At 39.8% G+C, this 21,499-nt stretch overlaps 1 protein-coding gene across 1 annotated transcript in view; it reads left to right on the top strand.

Moving 5' to 3' along the window:
* Window positions 1-21,499, top strand: part of LOC107188067 (protein GDAP2 homolog) — a 51,588-nt gene that overhangs the window by 11,184 nt on the left and 18,905 nt on the right. The window contains exons 2-7 of the mRNA XM_015576308.1: window positions 14,061-14,249; window positions 14,350-14,492; window positions 14,735-14,867; window positions 14,939-15,048; window positions 15,136-15,375; window positions 15,474-15,642. Of these exons, the coding sequence (XP_015431794.1) occupies window positions 14,065-14,249; window positions 14,350-14,492; window positions 14,735-14,867; window positions 14,939-15,048; window positions 15,136-15,375; window positions 15,474-15,642 (980 nt within the window). The 5' untranslated portion in view covers window positions 14,061-14,064. The remainder of the gene's footprint in view (window positions 1-14,060; window positions 14,250-14,349; window positions 14,493-14,734; window positions 14,868-14,938; window positions 15,049-15,135; window positions 15,376-15,473; window positions 15,643-21,499) is intronic.

Genomic DNA, 21,499 nt, shown 5'->3' with positions numbered 1-21,499 from the left:
GGAAAGAGTTATTACGGAACGATAAAACTGTGCTCGGTAATATACACGCGGAAACGAATCGATAATGTTCGATCGTTCCCTCGAAGGAATCGCGCAATAATATATGTACATAGACAGTGATTACCAACAATTATGCAAGGAGATGAAATAAATGCTCACTTACACAGTTCTGAACAAGAATATGTAATACAAAATGAAGTAACTAAATCATTATTTGAAAGTTCGATTATTTCAAATGACTCGATAATATTTTTATTTTCAAAATAAATTATTTCAAATAGTTATTTCTTATTTTCATTTTAAGCATAAATAATGGACTTAAATTTCACGTACCACTATCTAACTTGTAGTATCAAGAATTAATTAATTATTTTATTATGCTTTTATCCTTCAACATGCAAACACGAGCACGAAACACGTATAGTTTTCATTTGCTTCGTCGTTTCTTTCTATTTCGTCACGTGAGGTTCAACTGGGAAATTAGCGTTTAACTGACGTCTTCAAATCTTACTAATTTATCACATCCTAGTACACATCATAGTATGAATAGAAAAATGCGGGGTTTTATTTAAAAAAATTAACATGACTTCGATGTCTTCCCCACTACAACAGTTACAGAAAAATTATTTATACCAATGTAATGTCCTTTGTACCAAACAAGTTTTATACGAACATTCTTTTGATAACTTTAATCCTTTGTTTCTGATAAAATTATGCCACCATTTCCAGTTAAACGACACACTCTGTATACATAACGAATGGTAATCGCTATCCGTTGTTTTGTTTCAAGAAGAATCTTCTGCGATGAATCGATGATACGACAATCGACGACAACGCGAGGAATAAAGCGCCCTGGGGATCCTCCTTTCCGCTTCATTTTTCGCTTCACGAACGACGTTGCCTACAGAATTCCATTCGCGACTGGGTGCCGCCGAAATGACGTAACCGCCACAATAACGTCACTTTAAATGACCCGTGGACAGATATCGAATCTTACGTCACGAGCTCGCGCTTCGTCGTCGTGTTGTACATTGATCGAGCGCGCGCGCGCGCGCGCGCCTCGCGAAAATATCCTCGGTGAGAATGGCTGACCCGGAGGATCATCGCTTTCTCCGTTCCCGATCGATTTTCGTGAAACCAGGCGAGCGACGCGATGGAAAGGGAAATATTTATCGGTCGCGTCCCAATTTTCCTCGAATTTCTGCCCGGTTTGTGCCTTTGACACGCGTCAAAGTATAAATTTGATCACTATCGAGTATATTCCGAGGCGAGATCTTTTTAAATAATAATATACGAACTGAGAAGGAAAATATTGTTACGGAGCCGTATATCGTTGACTTGTTGATTTTTCCACAAATTCGAATTACATATTTTGCACAGTTAATTATTGACGTTGACGAAATGCAATTATAGAGAGGGAATACTGTTTTTTTTTAACTGTCTATGAATCACGTCGATAGAATGCGATTATATAGGGACACTCCGAAAGTTATGTATACAAGCGAGTGTGAGGGTGATTATACATGAGAAAATAAAATGAAAATCTAGAATCAAATTTTTTTTATTTAAGACTTTGTTTTTGGGAAATCGACTTTGAAGATTAATTTGAAATCGTGTGTTTGGTATGGTAGTAAGTAGAAACGGAATGCAATGAACAGACGCGTTAGCCAGGTCCTATTCGATTGATTTTTAAATTTGATTGTCTCCAAAACGATGCCTGTATCTTCTTATGGGGAATCGCCTCGTGCCCACTTTTACGTAACTTTCAGAGGCACTTTGTAGAGAAAGAAAAATATTTATAATCGCGTCGACAAAATGCATGTATTTTTAAACACTTGTATGAAAAGAGGAAAAAGAGTAATCAGGGAGTTAGAAGTTATTCGCTAGAATCGTGACCATTTTTCTCTATAATCCGTCATTTTTATAAAGTACACACTTACGGGCCTTCCACTGCGAATGTATCCGCCTGAAATAAATTAAAAAGAATTTATTCTTTTCGTTAAAATATTCAGAAAAATATTCCAAGAGTTCCGAAAAAAATCCATTTTATAGTTCTTTCGGAAAAAAATCCTAATACCTACACGTTTGGAGTCGTCGTTAGAGTGTTCTCCTTTAAAGCATCATGTAACAATTTCTCAATGTCTATACCTGAAGGTATGCCAACACGATATATTAGTCAACGTAGTATTAACTTGATACGTAGAATTAAAAACGTCAGACCACCGATATCAGTACAAAAACTGTTGACTCGGATCACGAAGTCAAATTCGATGATACATCAAAGTATTATGTGATTTTCATAAAGAATGCTCGAATCTCGCCAGACAAAGAAAGGAATTTCAGGTGGATCTGTGCGAAAATATTTGTCACGCTGTAATTTCTGGTAAACATTACTTTTCTGAAGTCATCAGACAACCGCAGCCGGTCTTCGATGAATCAGAAGACTCGGTGGACATACAGTGAGAGTCAAAAGTGAGTATACACTTTGAAAGTATAGAATTCATTCATATTTATTTCTCTCACTTTAGCATCTAACATTTCGCATAGATGCTCTATTATATTGGTGACTGTAGAGATAAGACCTGACTGATTGAAAGTGTTTTCCAGCAAACAATTTTTCACCACCTTTACTATATGTATACAAATTTTGGGTCTTGAACTCTCACTAAAAGACCCATGCTTGCAGCTAAATTTGATTTTGAAATATTTAAATATCCAAATCTGTCCATAGTACTATGAATAAAAATCAACTGTTCCATAATAGTACATTCACCATGTTTAATTAAATTTTGTGGTTATAATTCCGAATTTATTTTTCTCGGACATGTTGGCTGCCTATTTATCCCGAAAAAGTTAAAAAAAAAAACCATATCCAACTGTATTACTACAAAAAAATATTATCACGAATCTCACGTTTTTTAAGGTGTACATTTAGTTTTGACTCTCACTGTATATTGCGTATGAGGTTTCTCCTGTGGGTCGTTACGAGCCGCCAACTGTCAGTGCGCGACGTGTATCGATGCGAGAAAAGTAGGGGACAATAGGATTACACGGGGGATTCAGATAAGACTTTTTGATAAGATTACCGTGGAATAATACTTGGCGCGTTGCAGCATTTTTGCAGCCGCGATGTTACGAGTTTTGCCTGTCTCTCTGCGTGAGCGTTCCGCGATCGATGGAACGCGCTAAAAACATAATTATCGTCGTCGGACAATTTTCACGCACGCAGTTTGAATTCTTTCAGGCCTGCTTTGCATACGAAATGGCAGACGTAATTCTTCGCAATTGTCCGACTTAAAAGAGGGAAGTCGATGTATGATTTCGATTGATCATCGGAGGCCACGAAGCCGCTCGTTATCTTCATGACTGTAGATTTCAACCTTTCGTCAAGATGTTCGATCGGGGCGGAGGCGTGCGAGCATGAACATGTCTTTGCTCGTGACGCAATCGTTCGAATCTTGTCGGTCCCGTTTCAAATCATCGTCGATCGGTTATCATTTGACACGGTCGACCGACATTAGCGAAGAATAATAAAGAAAAAAAAGGAAAGAAAAAATGATATAGAGAATTTTAAAGATTGTACAAGGTAGTGAAACTCGTGGTTCATTACGGAAATTAATTGATTATATTAACAGCTTGTTCACGTCACTAACAATTATAAGTCGATGAACAGTCATGAAACTTTGTACGAGAGTATTAAAAAGGTTAATTTACTTTGAAGAATCCATCAACTCACTTTACGCGCTTATATCATATAACCCTGGTATTTCTTTTTTCGTTCGATCGTTTTACTATTAAAGTTACGAGCAAGATTATCGGTCGTTGTATCGGGGGAATTATCTGCTTTTAGCTCTTATCCAAGTTTAGATAAGCTTTTACTTTATACACCGTACTCGGTGTATCTTGGGACATTCCTATCGAACTGTGTTTAGCTGAAAGTGTTTACAATAATGTTAGTCAGACAAGAGTGTTTGCTAAATGATAATTACACGAGCGCGCGTGAGCCTACAGGTTGGCTGAATTCAATGAAAAATGTGCCGTCGATCACGTTTGCTATGAATCACAAATGTTTGCGAATTTGCTCGCGACTGCGCGTCGTCGCTTCGAATTGCGTCTCGGGAGAGAAAAACTCGCGCGGAATTTCATTGTGAACAATGAATAACAGAGAAAGAATACAAAGAAGATACCGATATAAAATAATCAGATGGTCGATAATTGAAACATTTAAATTCCGATTACATTTCGAAATTTTCGTTTTAACTTCGATCTTAACATGTTAGCGATTTTATTTCCATTTTGAAGAATACTTCACCGTTTGTTGAATACTTCACCGTACAATCGTTCCATTGCAATTGACCATTATTCTCTCGACGTTTATAGGCATACACCGAAAATTTGCAGCTTGTTCGCGTGATTAATCGCATATTCGGAAAAATCGGGGGAAAAAACGGCGAATCCCACGCTACCGATCTTCACACACCCGTAACCCAGATAATTTATTTAAAAGCCTGTGACCTTTTTACGCAGCTGCGTTAATTGCCGCCATAACAATGAAGCCAGTTTATACTAGATGTACAATTCTTCAAGCGTCTCTCTGTCTGATTGGATAAATCGACATTTTTCGCCTCGTTTTATTGAAAACGGTACAATCGAACGTAACCCGGTCGGTGACCATTCCGTTCGTCGGTAATTAATAGGCACGTTCACTGGCATTCGTTGCATACATGAATCATTCAGACGTCCAGACGGATCGACTCCGTTAACATGTCTCTCCGTTACCAGAAATTAGTATTATCATTATTATTAACATAGAAAACATAGAAATTTGTAAAGTAACTTATTTTTTCACTTGCACAATTGTAACGAAAATTGCGAAAGAACTGAGATATTGCATTGTTGTGACATTTTAATCATCTTTATAAGAGTAGGGTAAGTGATCCAATTAAAAACATTATATTCATAAAACATACGAAATAATTTCTTTTATCGAAGTTCAGTTCCGCTTTTATTCAGAGGAATTAAAACATTTTCAAATAAATTTCTGTTATTTAAGACGTTTTGTATGTACTTTAATGTTAAATCTGACAATTTGGTCGTGATTCCTCAAACCGTCTAAGCGAAACTGCTAATAAGTCCCACATGCATGAAATTAAAGATAAATAACATACTTTTATAGAATAAAATAAAAAGAAACATATATGTATACTAAATATTATAATTTTATTGAAACACTCAATAATAAGTGCAGAAAAACTTCTTTTCGTTCGTTCGGTATTTCACTAATTTTCAATTATTCCATAAAAAATTTCTTTTTGGGATTCTAGAAAAATGAAACTTATTAGAGAGCTCAAAAAAGGATTATCAATAATTTCTTATTATTTCTTAACAAAAACAAACTCATCAGACTAGTCATTTTGATTGCTTCAATAGTTCTGGGGTTAAATACAAATTCGAGAAAATCAACAGCGTTTCTCTTGCAGTGTTCAATAAATGGCGGTGTACACCTTGGGCAAATTGATAAAAAGCCGCGTCGTTTGCTCTTTATCGTAGCGCAAACACGTCGAAACAATCAAACAATCGTTATTGGCTGATCTAATACCGCCACTCCCTCGAGAGATAACGTCGACAGCTGGTTCCATCGTCGCTGCTCCCTGTCGGCACCTCTCAATAACTTTTCGGAAATTTCCATTCACAGAGAACTCTCGAGACGACGTTGCCCACGTCTTTGTCGCCGTGAAAATGCGACATTCCACGAGCAGAGGGAAGAGGGTCGTTCTCCCCGCGTAGTTTCGTCGGTTCCACGAGTCTTTCGAAGCGATTGAATTTGATTTCGGGGAGAGGAAAACGGGGCGAGGTAGTGGGTACTTAGAACGATTGGAATTCAAAATTTTCCTTCCGAGACGACGTTCCTCCCTTGATCAACTTCCTTAGGCATTGCCAATTTTGAATCTCATGAAAGCATTTCCGTGACTGCTGCTATATCATTTTTCTCAGGGCGATATACTGAATGAACGTGGCGAAATTTGCAAGGGATACTCCTGATGTATTCATCCGAGATTTTCATTTGAACAAAGGCTTCTCTATTGGATATGAAACCATGGAGCATATCTGTCACTTTGAAGGAGTAAGAAAATTCAATGAACCCTACCCTCAAGTGGAGACGTGGCAAAATCGTCATATCTGAAAATAAGAATCTGTACCCTCGATATATAGGGTGATAAAAAGAAAAGGGCCTAAGAATTTAGGGGCTTGTAGTACTCAGAGGAGTAAAAAATCAAGCATAGGTACTAAAGTCAACCCTTTCGCTGTAAAATTTACTTTTATATTTACGAATGTTACGATATCGTGAATCTCTTCCGAATGTATTAAATGTAAACGGAAAGAATGGTTAAGAAGTATTCCCTGAAGTAGTCCCTGAAGACTTATAAAAATTTGAATTTTATGGTATTAATTAAATTAATAAATATAAGTAGTAATAGAAAAATGGTTTTCATTAATATTTCATCAAAATATTTCTTTAATCAGACATATTACTTATATAAGATCCTATTTTTCTTTCATCACCCTGTATTGACTTCTGTTTTTCGCCTATGCTACTATTCATTTCCCGCAAGGCTAATCATACTTTCCCAAATTTTCTTCGACACACCGTACGATGGTAATGTACTCATCTAAAAGGTGACTACATGGAGTGTGAGTACATACAGGTGCTTCTATGGAGTTGAGAGATGTGTTCTGTGTTAAACGAAAAACAACTCCCTGTGTGTCACGACCGACATTTAAATCGACGTGAACCACCACCACGAATCCGTTGCTCGTGGATGACGAGTCACACGCTCGATGACCCACACAACCGGGACAACTGAATGTGTCAAGTGGGGTATAGACGGAATGCAGCCTGGAGGAAGCCTCCTCGATACGCGGCCGTTCTGTAACGCGGGGCTTCCAAACAAATCCCTTTGTGACCAGGTCCCGTGTGTCCCGCCGATGAAGCGAAAACCAACGTCAGCTCGGGGGTGGAAGAAAAAATAACGGGGAAAGAGGATCTCCAGATTCCGCTCCACTCGACCCATTAATTGCGTTATAGAAACTCGGCCGGAATAATAACGCCCGGAGCTCTTCTCGATCCCTCTTCCCCTTGACGAAGACGAAAGGGGGGACAACATCGAGACGGGATTGGAAACGGTTGTCGGGTTTGGGGTGGACCGATGATCTTCGATCGATGGTGTTATTAATGGATATCGATAGTCGTCGAACGTTGTACAGTTGCGAAAATAAAAATTGGGAACCGGGTTGACGGTATATCCTCTCTGGTGAAGAAAGGGGGATGAAAAGTTGAGAGCCCTTGACACGGTACTACGTCTTTTCATTAAAAGCTGAGGACCCTGGGGAGCCTTCTGTCGAGGACCGGAGATCTTGTGTCGTTCGAGTGCCCTACGTTGCCGGTTGATTATGAGCAATGATTACCGCGACGTTTCTAGCTATATGTATAGATAGATCGCTGATACGTTACTTAAATAATGTTAATGCCTTCTTTCCGCAGACTGTAAGTTTAGACAGACGAAATACGGGTAGAATTGAGTGTACGGTAGCTAATTGCACCATATCTTCGCCACAGCTTCGATTCATATTTGTCAGAGATAGGAGAATAGATTATTTGTATGCAAGCAAAATTTGTAATATTATTAAATCTGAAGAAGCAATGTATCCTCAATACGAGTATGATAGGAATCCGAGACCTTTGATTTCTAAAAGAACTACGCTCATTTGGGATTCTGGGGTAAGTGCTGAGCGGTCAATTACAGTCCTTTTATCAAGAGGCATCGCTGCTTTCTCCATTCCGTGGACAGATCCTCTAGGAACAATCTCCTTATTTTTAATTAATTTCACATAAACCCTGTCATAAATTGTCCAACGGTCAATCCGCCTTCGATTCCACTTAAAACATGTTGACGCTAACAGGTATATCGATCGTTTATTCAAATTTTTTGAAAGAAACTTTTTCATTTCGTACTTTTTAGTGTAGGAAACAATACTAGTGAGTCAATTGACTAACGTAAGATGGTTTTCATTATCATTAATTAAGAAGTAACTGTAAATAAAAGTCATAGGTAACTAAATATGTACTTTGGACTATTTGGAAGGACATGATTTGTGAATAAAAACAATAATTCACAATAAACGGAAATTTTTTACAAACGGGGGTATATCGTGGGTATATCGTCTACAAGATGCAAAATGTTTCATCTCGATTGGTCCATCCGTTGCAGAATAATAACATACATAAATAACATACATAAATACACATCGAATTCTGTACCTCCTTCTTTTCGAAGTGGGTCACAATAATTACGTTCCCCTCAATTTCAAAGGACACAAACATCCATCAACCCTTTAAAACATTATGTTTCTCTTTTTCCTTCGCATAGAACTTCTGGATTTCCCGCGAAAGGTTATATTCTCCCTTGAGACAGCAGTTCACCGTATCACAGCCCGCGAAGTCGTCCACAAATCACCAGGGGAGCTTAATTACGCTGATTAGAGGCGAGCAAAGCTAAAGAAAGAAATCGCATTCAGAGACTGCGCGCGCGCTATCTCTTGGAATGAATGGATCTCGAGGCGGAAGCCTTTTTCCTCCTCCCTAACCATCCCCTCCTTCACCGGAAAAATATCACCAGGATGTATGCTAATGCAGCACGAGGAGGATAATGATTCTCGTACTCTTTGTCCGCGGGGATTTCCTTTCTTTTTTCGCCCCGCATGTAGGAGCACTCCGCTCGTGGAAGCCCCGCGGGGGGTCTCTGCGGATGCGGCGTGAAGAGGAGGAAGCTCCGCGCGCAAATGTTCACCTTGCCTCGAATGTGGAACATCGATATGGAGCCCTGTGTGTGAGGGGTCGTTCGTTGTTTAATAGAAAGGCGACCGCCGACGGTCCGTTCTGGCTGGCTGGCACACGATGAAACAAAAGCTCCCGCCTCTAAAAGCTCCGACGACGTTCGACAGGAGATAGTCGGACTGGCGGCCAGCGGCAGCCTTCTAGACGGTGTGGACGATGGTTTTCCTGCCCCCCCCCCCATTTTCCACCCCGTCCACCACGAAAACAGAGACAATTACGTATCGGGAGATCGAGTCGTAGAGGAAAGTGTGGTGGCGTCGACGATCTCGCCCCGCGTCATTACGCTCCAATTCATTTCGTTCAGTCTGTGGTTGGCATAGTGGTGGTGTGTGGGGGGATGAAGGGAGCTTCCGAACAATTGACGAACGCCTCGAAATATTTACACACTCGAAGTCTATTCATCCCCCAGGAATTAAGCCGCGGCCCGTGAAAGAAGTAAGGGAGCAGAATTGAGTCAGCTTCCGCGGGCTGTGAACTAACCCGCTTCTTTCCTTCGTGGAAGTTGGTATGGTTTTTAGGGCTTTCGTTTTTTCTTTTCTGGAATAGCTTGATATCGGATTTAGGTCGGAGGAGCCTCCGGGGCTTTGTAGATTTTAAGTGAGTTATAATTAGACCGTGAACTTTATGCGATTATATTATGTAGCGTACAGTTTTGAGCGTGTCTGGAACTTGGTGTTACCGAAGAGAGTTTTAACCTTTCAGCGACGGCAGGAATTGGGCTATAAAAGCGTCTGCCTCCGCTGTTCGGTGGCCCGAGTATTCGCTTTTTTTCGAGGATAATGTATACTTATTATTATTGATCGTTATGGTGATATGGAATGTTGGAACTTGAAGATTGTCGCTATAATAACACACAAGATTTTCATTTCATTTGGAATCGAAAGAAACCCTTAACTGACTACTACTTGAAATATTCAAATTAAAATTAATTTGACTTCGTTAACAATTCTCATTGTTACATTTATAAATGATCTATTCACAGTAAATCTTCGGTTAACGTTCGAAGCTCGGTTCCATTGTGAAACAGTTATCGCAGAGGGACACGATTTCTTCATAAATTCTGTCACTCCATGAATTACATTTTCATCCGAGCCTCCAGTGTGTAACCTCCCAGTAGCGGGGATAAAGCAGAAGCATTGAGCATAGAGATCCCTCCGCGCAGTTATCGAGACTTCACACTATACAACTGTTTTACTGAAACACGGGGATACCTACGCGAGAAGCTTCAAACCCGCGGTCGTTAAAGACTTAAGAAGACTTGCACGTTTAAAAAAAAAGGTACCTTGTACAGTGTACGTTAGGTTACATCTAATCCTGTGTTAACCAACTTTCAGAATGTTTTCCCTTGTTGGTACACGCAAACTGCAATCGACGCTCGAATAGTGGCCGCGTAACCCGGGCAATAGCTTCGTGGATCGAGGAGCCAACCCCTCGTATCGATATTCGTTTAATGTAGGTCAGACGCGGGAGACACAGGGTTTATCCTTTGTCAAGGATAAACGAAACCGTAGAAAGACCTGCAGTCACCGCGCGAAACGGAACGAAAGTTTCTCCGGTGAAACTTTCTTCCGGACAGCCTAACGTACACACGCCCGTAGTCTGTAAGTCTGCTGGCTGGACTGGTGCAAAAGGAAAAAAAGAAACAAAAGAGAAGGAACGAAGTAGTCTTCGAAGTTTGTCGCACGCGAGTCGGCCGCGCGAAATGCAATTTCATCGTGTAACTTTTGGCTCCGGTGATTGATAGGCACTGAAGTTTGCCAACAAGGGGGGGGGGTGGAATGTTCGAAGAGCCGATTCCTCGCGTCAGAACGCGATGGAAAACGGGAACGCGATTTGGAATGCAACTTCAAGGACACCGGTGTTAAAAGTAGAGGCGCCTTTACAGTCGATTACATAGATTGACCGCATTTACCTCTGCGCTTCGAATAGATTGAAACGTTAACCCTTTTTGCGGTCGGGAAAGGTTAAAGCGACTCTGCGAGGGTGTAATCGAGGGAGCCATCCGTTCGACTGGCGACAAATAAAAATCAAACGACGATTCTACTTTTTGTTGTCGACGTTTCGTACCGTAATGATCCATTGTCAAAGAATCTTTTGGATTAGAAATATTTTATTGTTGAAGGAACGTTTTTTTTTTTTTTTTTAGTAATTCCCTGCTATAACGAGTATTGTATAAGGAACAAGACGATACAAAGGCTTGCAATAAGTATTCAGAAGTCTGTTCCGAGACGAAACGTTATAATGGTATCGTTTGAAGAACCACAGATCTTATCAGCGGATGTATTAGTCCACTAGAAACCGAGAACATAGACGACAATGGAAATGAATATTTTTATGATTCTGTACTTTTCGAGTGACGACCCTGGCGAATGTGGAACAGGATACCGTAACCAATCGATCGCATGAATGAATCACAATGTTTACGGTGTTCTTGGTACAGTCGTAACGTTGAGAACACATCCGGACCGATCGATCTTAAAGGGAGAACGCTGTTTACTGAGAATTTCACAGGCGGACCTTAAGTATCGCGTTACATCACGTTTCTGTATCATGTACATTCGCTGAAACTGCTCGCCACTTCATTACCTTCGTTATTTTCTCGGAAGATTAATTTAATATTAAACGTTGACCCTCATTGGTAATTTTAGTCGAAGCTTCCCATTGCATTGTTCTTCGAAAGGCAAAAAATTCCTCGTGAAAAGGAATCCACGAGGAACTGATTACGTCTACAATTTTTATCGTGATTAATTCTTACAATTGTTTGAGGACCCGGAATTAAAATAACCATCCAAGTGTAGGAGAAATACAGTATTGTAATTTCAGTGACAATTATATTTTCAAACGGTCACAACAAGTTTATAAGATCATTTCGCAAACTGACGTAAACGCGATACTAAAAAGCGACTCGGAGTGTATGATTGCTTCAATTGTAAATTTTTCGGTATTATACAGCGTGTTTCCGAAATGGTGGAACAGCCCGTAAGAATGTGAAGATATTTTTACATGTTATTTGATGCGTACTTTCGATCAATATAAATTTACACTGAAACAAAATGTATCCCAGAGGAAAAGTATACCCCGAAGCTTTGCTTCCAAGATAATCGATGTTCAAAATTCATCCGACGAATATGTACCTATTCATAGTGACAATAAGTAGAAACAGAATTCAATGAACAGACACAATTACCCAATTCCTATTCGATTTCTCGAAAAACGAAGCATCGTACGAAAAAATGTTATTCCACATTTTCGACTTATTTTTTCATATAAAAACATATTCCTTCGAGTCATACCATCATTTCGGAATCACTCTGTATACGTACATTATTCGGTGGGGAACTGATGACCTTATTCCTCAGCCACTGCACGAGTAAGTCGGCTTTACCGATTCATTTGTTTGTTGTACTCACTAGCTCGAATCACGTTCATCAGTTAGGACCTTTAGCGAGTCGAGTCGTTATCGGACACCACAATTTCCGAAGCACGATCCCAAACTCTAAACAATACGTGGACACGTCGAAGACGTCGTTGCTCTTATCGTGAACCAGCCTATAAATCGATCCCATCGAGTCAGTCTCCGATATCGGATCCAGGAACCGTCAGGTGATTGAATAGATTCGCTGGGTGAAAAAGAATTGGCGGGGGCCTAGCGACTGAGATAGGTCGATGATCCTGTTCTTTATGGGGTTGCCAGGATATAAGTTCCGTGGCCGGGACAGACGGCGCCAGCCGCCTGTCTCCTCGCCATTAGGGAAGCCTACATTCTGTCCAACACACATAGACGTATATACGATTTTTCTGCCCCACGTGGGGAAACTACCATCCCCCCGTACACATACACAGGGGAGCTTTAACGTACTGGCGGCACGTGACTGCACGCGCGCTGGACAGACACACATGGATCTCCGCGCATTAAGCTGTTTTTCAAAACCTCCCCCTCCTCCGATCGGGGCTACGTCCTTGAACGGCCGATGCTCCCGTTAGCCCGGGGTGCGCCCCAGATTTCCATCGATGGAATTGTTTATTTTTAGGTTTCCCGCGATATCGAGGGGGTTGGTCACGCCGTCAGCGACTATGTCCTCTGTGGAACGTACCACTGCCCGATGGGACAACGATATAATAGTACAGGGGTAGGGAGATGGGGTTGCATACAGTGGGGCATAAAAGTATTCGTACACCCTTGAAAACGGAACAATTTTTTTTAAAATGCTCCAAATGACTTTAGTTCTTTTGTGAAGTTAGAAACATTAGTTTACTAAATGATGTGTAAAAAGAAGTTGAAAAAATTCCGAATCGCGAAGAAAATAGTAAAGGTTGCTTTTTATAATTTTTTTATTTGAGACTGTAAGGAGAATTTAATAAATACATATCGAAGATTTGTGTTAGTTATGTACATGTTACTTTCTGGCCGATGCTCGATATATTGATTTGAAAATGGAAGCGTGCACAGGCAGGGTAGTTGGGATACTTGGATTCTGTCTGAAAAATGTCTGTTAAGATATTGAGTAGAAGTTAATTGAAACGGAGTAGTTAGGGATGGTAGATGGGGCTATTAAAACAGAAGTCCTTTAATAAATAGTTATATTAAAATAATAGCTATATTAAAATAATAGCTGTAGATAAAAAACTGTCGATCAGACTCCACCATATGTCTGAATATTCGTGGGACGGATGTACGATAATCGCGAAGTTGTCCTTGATCCCTTTCCGGGGTTTTACGATCCCGTGAAAGTCGATATCCCCCGGACCCGTGTCGTACACCTAAGAATGTTGTTTACGACTTCCTCGAGGCGCCGTAATTCACCGATGCTCCCGAATGTACGGACGTATCCTCCCGAAATCGATTTTTCGTGATGGCGGAACACGTAATAGCGAGGACACCGTTCGAATTTCGCGCCCCTAGAGTATTGTGTTCTGTGTGCGATTCGTCGATTTGAAATTTCGCGTAGAAAAACACTGAAGGAAATCAATAAGAGAAAATGGGAGGCTTGAATATTTAAAAGACGGTTCTGAGCAGATTTTCCTAAGACCGTTTTAAAACGTCAGACGAGAAAGGGACGAAGTTGGTGTGATATCGAGAACGTAGGGGATAGCCTTGAATGTATTTGCTCCTAATTAGGGTAAATCGTTGGACCTTGAATGAACAGAGAATTTCTTGTTTCAGCTGAATGAGGCTCATGGAACCCTTGGGTGTTGCCCAGGACGTGGTGGAGACGGGCGCGTTGAAACGATGGTCCGACTTCCCCGTCCAACATAGGTTCACAGACTACTCGAACTCGATCGGAGAACCGTCGCATCACACCATCAGCCCATTTCCATGCAGGCCGGCGCTCAACAACAAGCTTGCGCTATGGTAAAGTTATAATGGCCATATAAATAACTGAACTTAATCGTTAAATGGGTATGTATTTTATTCGTGGTTCCGAGTTTCATAACGACGCTATCCGTTTCAGGACTGGAGACATTTCGATTTTGCAAGTGGACGCGGTGGTGAACCCAACCAGCGAAACCATGGACGACAACAGTCCTATGTGCCAAAGAATATTTGCTCGGGCTGGTTCGCCGCTTAAGATGGAGATATTTAATGAAGTGAAAGGTATAAAGAACTGCTGCTTTCTTCTTCTTTTTTTTAAACATAGCTTATAAGGTTCGTGTAAATTAATTGGCGAACGTTTGATGAATATTAAAGTAAGAGACAAGTGTTAATTGGATTTTATAAATCTCCCCTTTATTCTGCTTTACAGATGCTTTGAACTTTATGTGTCGTACCTACACGTATACGTGGAATATGTAATGCGTTCTTAAAATATTGTATTAAGTAAAGAATATGATTTTTAGAGTGCAAAACTGGCGAAGTGAGAGTAACACAGGGACACGGATTACCGGCACGTTTTATTATCCACACCGTTGGACCAGTATACAATGTGAAGTACCAGACGGCAGCTCAAAATACACTGCACTGTTGCTACAGGTGAACCGTTCGTTGAAAAGTATGTAAGTCGTGTCACGAAAGGTCTAACATAAAATTCTTCGTTGTCATAGAAATGTCTTGCAAAAAGCTAGGGAGCTTGGATTACGTACGATCGCGTTGCCGGTAATTAATTCGGTGCGAAGAAATTATCCTCCTGACGCGGGAGCGCACATTGCCCTAAGTAAGTTAATATTATTCTAGATTTACGTAACGAAATTAATTAATACCGACTAATCAATATTTATATACGTGTTGTCCACGCCAACAGGAACGATAAGAAGATTTCTGGAGCAGTACGGTGATTCCGTTACGTGCGTTGTGTTCGTCCTGGAGCCATGCGATCTTGGTATCTACGAGGTCCTTCTTCCACTCTATTTCCCAAGAAACTTAGCAGAGCAAGACAACGCCTGTTGGCAGTTACCGAACGACATCGGTGGCATGGACGGAGAACCCCTGCTTCCTGATCGACAAATCAGAATTATCGACAATCCTCAACACGCTTTACATGGTAGTAATAGAAATTGCAATTGACAAGTATCTATTCGTTTTAATTAAAACGTAACGATATAAAACACGTCTGAACTTTCACGATGTCCTTGGTTACAGGGGACGAGAGCGTAGAATTATCTGCGCAACTAGAAACATCCGTGAACATCGGTGAACACGCGTTTGCACAGATGCAGGGCGATTTGGATCGACAGAGACTTCTGGGTGAGAGGCCACCTGCCGATCCTCTCGCGGACATCATGCTGAAGCAAATGCAACAAAAAGAAAGGTATCGTTTTTTAACATAGTTTTTGGAAAAATTCAATGTTAATCTTGAAACAAATTAGACGTCGTCTAACAGCCTGATAAACTGTACTTGATCGTCACGATCGATTATTTATTTATTCAGATATGGCTTTCCGTATATATTTGCCCAAGGTAACTGGTATTTTGTAAAGTACACAAAATTTCATTCATATGATGGCATCGGTGCCATTTGGTACGAGATCAATGTTTTTGCGCGTCACATCGGCTATTTCTGACTATTCAAACAGAAACAGCGTTATTTCTGTCGGCCAACGTGTCCACTGGGATTTATGCATCGTTTCTGTAGCGAAGGACACCGCATATTAATATTTCTTGATAGATATAACGTGTATCTCAAGTGGGAAAAGAAATCGAGTTTATTTAAAGATTTCCAGTGATTTTATGGCCGACCGAATGTCCTCCGTTTTCCATGACATTTCCGTTCTTCGGCTTCCTCGCTGTCCCTCTCGCTTTGTCCCGAGCGTTCATTTACCGGCAATTTTCTGCAATTTTCCATTTACCGATCCAAGATTTCTTCTATACCAACGTTCGCTGCGGGAACATGTTTCGTTCGGCTAGTTCTGCCATTGATAAAGCCGGTCTTATAATGGTAAGCGTGAATCGTCGAATATTACAGATTACTACAATCGTACTATGCGCACACTCGCGTGTATCACGCTCGTAGGCGCTCGATTAATCAGTTACGCTACGTATGTGCACATGCTTATCAATATGATCGAGGAGTTTTCGCACGCGAGATGCATAATTTCTACTTTAGCAAACACGAATCGTTTATTTCATTAATCTTTTAAACCCTTTCTATGTAATATTATTAAAAAACTATAATTCCGCTTTTGTTAAAGTTAAATTACGAGATTCAATTATTCTCATTCGTTGCGATTATCTTGGAAAGCGCATTATAAATTAAAATCAGCTCGAGTGTTTGTTTCATTAATATTGTTACATCGTTTATGAAGGTGAAATTTAAGTAATTTCTTTATTCCAATTGAATTTCAATTATGAATTCAGTTATGAAGTGTGTGATCGTTATTTGGATAAATTATTCTATTGTTCACGAAGACCGACTGCTTTAAGAACTGCTTTTTGATTTGTTTCTGTTTTTTTTTTCTTTTCATAAGCTACGAATCTAGTAAGTAATCATAATATGACCTCGTACTTAATACCTACTGTATTAATCATGTTTTTCTAGTTATCTTATTTTCCTTCAACTTATTCACCGTATACTTACTGTATTAAACATGTTTTTCTAATTATCTCGTTCTCCTTCAACTTACACGACTTTCCATAAGCAGAGCTCTCAAGTACAGTGTATACGAGCCATTATTAATTGCTAAATTTTGATGTTAACATTGCATATTTTTTCCGTCTCACAAAATTCAAATAGTCGCATAACTAACCAAAGCACGACAATTATTCGAAGAAATGTGACATTCAGCTGACAAATTTCATATCATTACGATTCTCTACTAGACTCTAACTCAGCCGCTAGAATTCACCAGTTTGTTAATCAATTTATGCCCACCAGTATTAACTCACCAATTTAAGTTCAACATAGCACAATTCATCCCCGCGAACCTACACCATTTATTACAACTGAAAAGGGGGACATCGATCTTCCTCCCGATCAATGAGCATACCTATCCTATTCATTAAGAAACCGTCTGCCTTTATATAGACCGTGTTCCTCGATAATGTCACCGATCGAAAACCAGCCTTGTAACCTTTCGGTCCTTGTGTGTAAAGCGACACCAAGAATAGTTTCACGAAGATAAGAATAAAACGAAACAATTCTAGTCGCGAACAAAAAACAAAAATACAGTTAATATACTAGTTAACAAAGCCTCGGATAACATTTTCGCTAAGGAAAAAGTTGTTTCAAATCAATTCAGGAACCCCCTATTTCCGGGAGTCGAAGCTATTTTGGGACACCCTGTATATCGTATCGGTGTAGTACCCTTGTTTAATAACACCAGTTGTGTGCCAATAGCACACGTGCAAAAGAGGAGGCTCTTTGCGTCATCGGAGCAAATCACGCGGACGATCGTGATCGTGCCCCGCTAAACAAGATAAGTTCCACGGTTTTACGAAGATTCGTGACAATGTCGTTTTATCAGGAATCGAAAGGCCGAACCACGCGCGCGAGATTTAGCCGCCTGAGATTTGATGATTTGACGTTTTACGCAGGTTCCAATTAAAAGAAAAGTGCGCACGAGCGTGTTGGATCGAAAAACTACCGATCCCCCGGTTGAAATCATAAACGTATAATACATAGAATACTTAACAAATATTAGAAAAAGGTAGCATGCTTTAGGTCACCATTCTACCTTCGTTTGACATTCATACCTTTGAAATGAAAATTCCCTCTACTTCTCTGTTTATTTCTTTTTTATTATCGTACTTAATAAAACTTCTTTGTCAAGAACAAAATGGTGGCCATTTAAAGAACATAATCTACCAAACTAATGACAAATAATTTCTAAAAAGTATATTTATTGTTTATGAAAGCATAAATGTGAATTTTTAATACATATTCGGGGAACAACTTGTTAGTTTTTCTCTTTTTTTTTTTTTGCGAAACGTGTTCACGCGTCACTCACGCTGATTGCACATCGTTTATTTTACGCGAAACAATCGGCGCCGGCAAACATTAGTTTAGACATCCGCTGACGACGAAACACACTTGGCGCCGTTGACGTTCGTTTTTCGTAATATTTCCGCACGACCGACTGTATTTTTAAATTGTTTCCGGCGGCGACACACCGTGTGGATGCAAGGTGTTCGGTCGGTTCCGCGCGATCGAACGATCGATCTTGTCGACCGACATCGTTCGGTATTTCGATGAAATTTATGAGTAACGGTCGCTGTTGGATCGAATTTTACTGTCGAAAAACGCCCGAACAGGATTGAATACTATCGGTTAATGCTCTATTGATCCTATTCTACATTAATATACCCGAGCATAAATTACCGTTCGTTGTTTTGTATGGGAATCGATTCGTCTGGAATCAATATACATTAATTTTGATTATTTAAACGGTATCGTGAGAGTCGAATTTCCATAGATTTCACCGTGTTACCGTTCCAGCGAAATGAAAATAGGGCGCTCGATTTCCGGGAACCCGTAAATGCGCTGTGAAATTCAGCTAGAAGCTCTGTATACGATGCGATTAATCATCGATGACGTGACGGAAACTATATTCGACTTTCCTTGAATGAATATTTTCGACTTCCACCGGAAGCCGGAACTAAAATGTTGCCAGCACCTCGAGAATCGTAGGTCGTAACACGCATGTTTAACGAGCCTAGCATTCCTTTTGATTCATAATTATAATATTAGTAGATGGTTCCTAGGAAATTACGTTGATCGGCACAAATAAAACCTCATTCAGAATCAGTGAGGATATATTAGGCCTGTTCGAACGTTTTCAGACATTTCCATTGACATTTATTCATCGGTTACTGTCATGTCACACACGTGTGACCGATATATCTCCCGACCTGAAGCTAAAAAATATTATTACGGGGAAATATACTGAATGATGTAGAGTTGCTTAAGGTTCAGGGGCTTTGAGAAGGTCGAAAAGGTAATTTGAATGCTGGCCCGAGATGGAACGTCTTAACGAGATGATGGAGAATTCATACGCAGAAGACATTGACGAGTTGCCAGAAGATGAATTAAATTCGTACAGAATGGAAGCCACTACTCTCCAGACTGAAATTTTCGGTGTACCAATCGATAATTCACTATTGTTCGCTTAAACGTGAAGCCATCATTTTCTTGCGAATTCCTTGACATCTACAGTTTTCAGAATTACTTTACTGTTACTAGTTTCTCAGAAACAAAAGGAATTCTGTACCAATTGCAAATATACATTGACTCTAAGATGTTGAATATTAACACCTGCAGAATGGTATTTCACTTGGATTCGAAAAAACGAATACTGTTCGTATTTATGAATCCCATATTGAAGTCATCAGTGATGACTCATCGCCACGAGTCTAACTGGATGTTATAAGCCAAGGGGTTAAAACCTCAACAACTATATCATCCCAATAATAGCTCTTTGTATTGTGGGATTTAATGAGGAGATGTTAAGTTTGATGTGAATATAATTTAATTAAACACAACACTTTTACAACGATTTGATTATAATAACACAGCACGACAACTCAGAGTAACAACTCGGAATGAATAATTGAAGAATAACGAACAAGAAGAATAAAGACGGCGAATTTACTCGTCTGTACAATCAACAACTGCAATCTTACCACAAATCGAATAAATGACAGAAAAGTGACCTAACTGCTGGAAGTGACTCGAAGTTGTTATTTCGGATCGAAGGATCGAGGTATCGATGAAAATGCTTCATTTTAAATTTCTCGTTTAGATCGTGGCCGGAAACAATTGCCCGTTTAATCGCGGATCCCATTAAAACTGTAATTTCGACAATGTGTTGAAGCTAATCTCCAATCGCAGCCAGAAATTGAGCCACGAATGCGTTACGTGCTCGAATCGTGTCCATGATTTCGCGACCGTGGCCTCGATTAAAATGGATTCAAGGCGGTCCCTCCGGCGAAATAAACCGACTCCGAGGGCACACGCTCCTTTACGTCGAAATCGAGAATTAGGCACGCCTTGATTCGCAAGAAAAAGAGTTATCGAACGGTTTCCCTCGAATCCGTCTATTTTCTCGTCTACGGTCGAACGAAATTTCTTCTAAAGCTGACATTCAATGAACGTAATCGCCCGTGATTGGTCCCACGCGATAGGAATACTTCATCGCTTTCGAGTGGTAATTGTTTCTCATAGTAAGGTAAACGCACCAATGGATGAACACTTAACAGATTTCGTAACTATTCAAGCCGAATTTTAAATTATATTAATAGTAATACATATTTCGCACATGAAACATTAAATTTTTTAATATCTACATATTTCTTATAACATATAGATTTCAATTTTAAAAATTGGAAAAATATAATTAATTGAAAGAAAAAGAAAAAATATAGATTTCATCGGTGATTGAACCTTACCAGTAAATGAACATTTCTAACCAATGGCGCGAAAATTTTTTGAATACGAAACAAGGTATTGAAAATAATAAATATTTAATCATTTGCATATTTCAAAAAAATACACCGAATAACGTTTCACGACATTCACCTACATTTCCATATCTTTTTAATGCCCGAATCAAAAAGGCAAATACACTTTACCGAACGCAATGACGGAAATCCAGCGTGATCGCTGACGAACAATTTCCAAACGATACGGCGACGACGAACTTCGTTAAGCTGTCCCGACAAACATTCCACGCGTCAAGATATTAGTTCGCTAAATCGCAAAATCAACAAAGAGTCATTTCTATTCGTCCAAATACGTTCAGTACCTGATACACTATCTCCAGTCTTCGTTTTGCAACGAATTTCACACCGTAAAAAAGAAAAAGGAGGAGTTTGGCCATGACTTGATACTTCTATGAAAGTATCAATGGACATTTGATACTTCACGAAAATATTAACACCATTACTACAGCAACTAAGTAAAAATTCTTATATACATAAAATACTTGAAACATTCCATTTATCCTTCACGGTATCGAGGCTTATTACCTCGCTATAGAATTGATACCGACTGGCATCGACTCCACGAGGCATCAGTATTAAAAGTTGTTATAGAATGTACAAAATTTCGTTGCCTTTCGATACTTCCCACTGAGTACTTAGGTATCGAGTACTTTTGAGTATCATCGATGTGTATCATGTCATCACTAGTACTCGCTCAAAAATACCCCCGATATCGATTCTTCTATACCACG

The sequence above is a fragment of the Dufourea novaeangliae genome, unplaced genomic scaffold, assembly GCF_001272555.1.
Source record: "Dufourea novaeangliae isolate 0120121106 unplaced genomic scaffold, ASM127255v1 scaffold109, whole genome shotgun sequence".
NCBI classification, from domain to species: domain Eukaryota; kingdom Metazoa; phylum Arthropoda; class Insecta; order Hymenoptera; family Halictidae; genus Dufourea; species Dufourea novaeangliae.
Note: the sequence above shows the minus strand (reverse complement) of the source record. Positions and strands in the feature narration are given on the sequence as shown.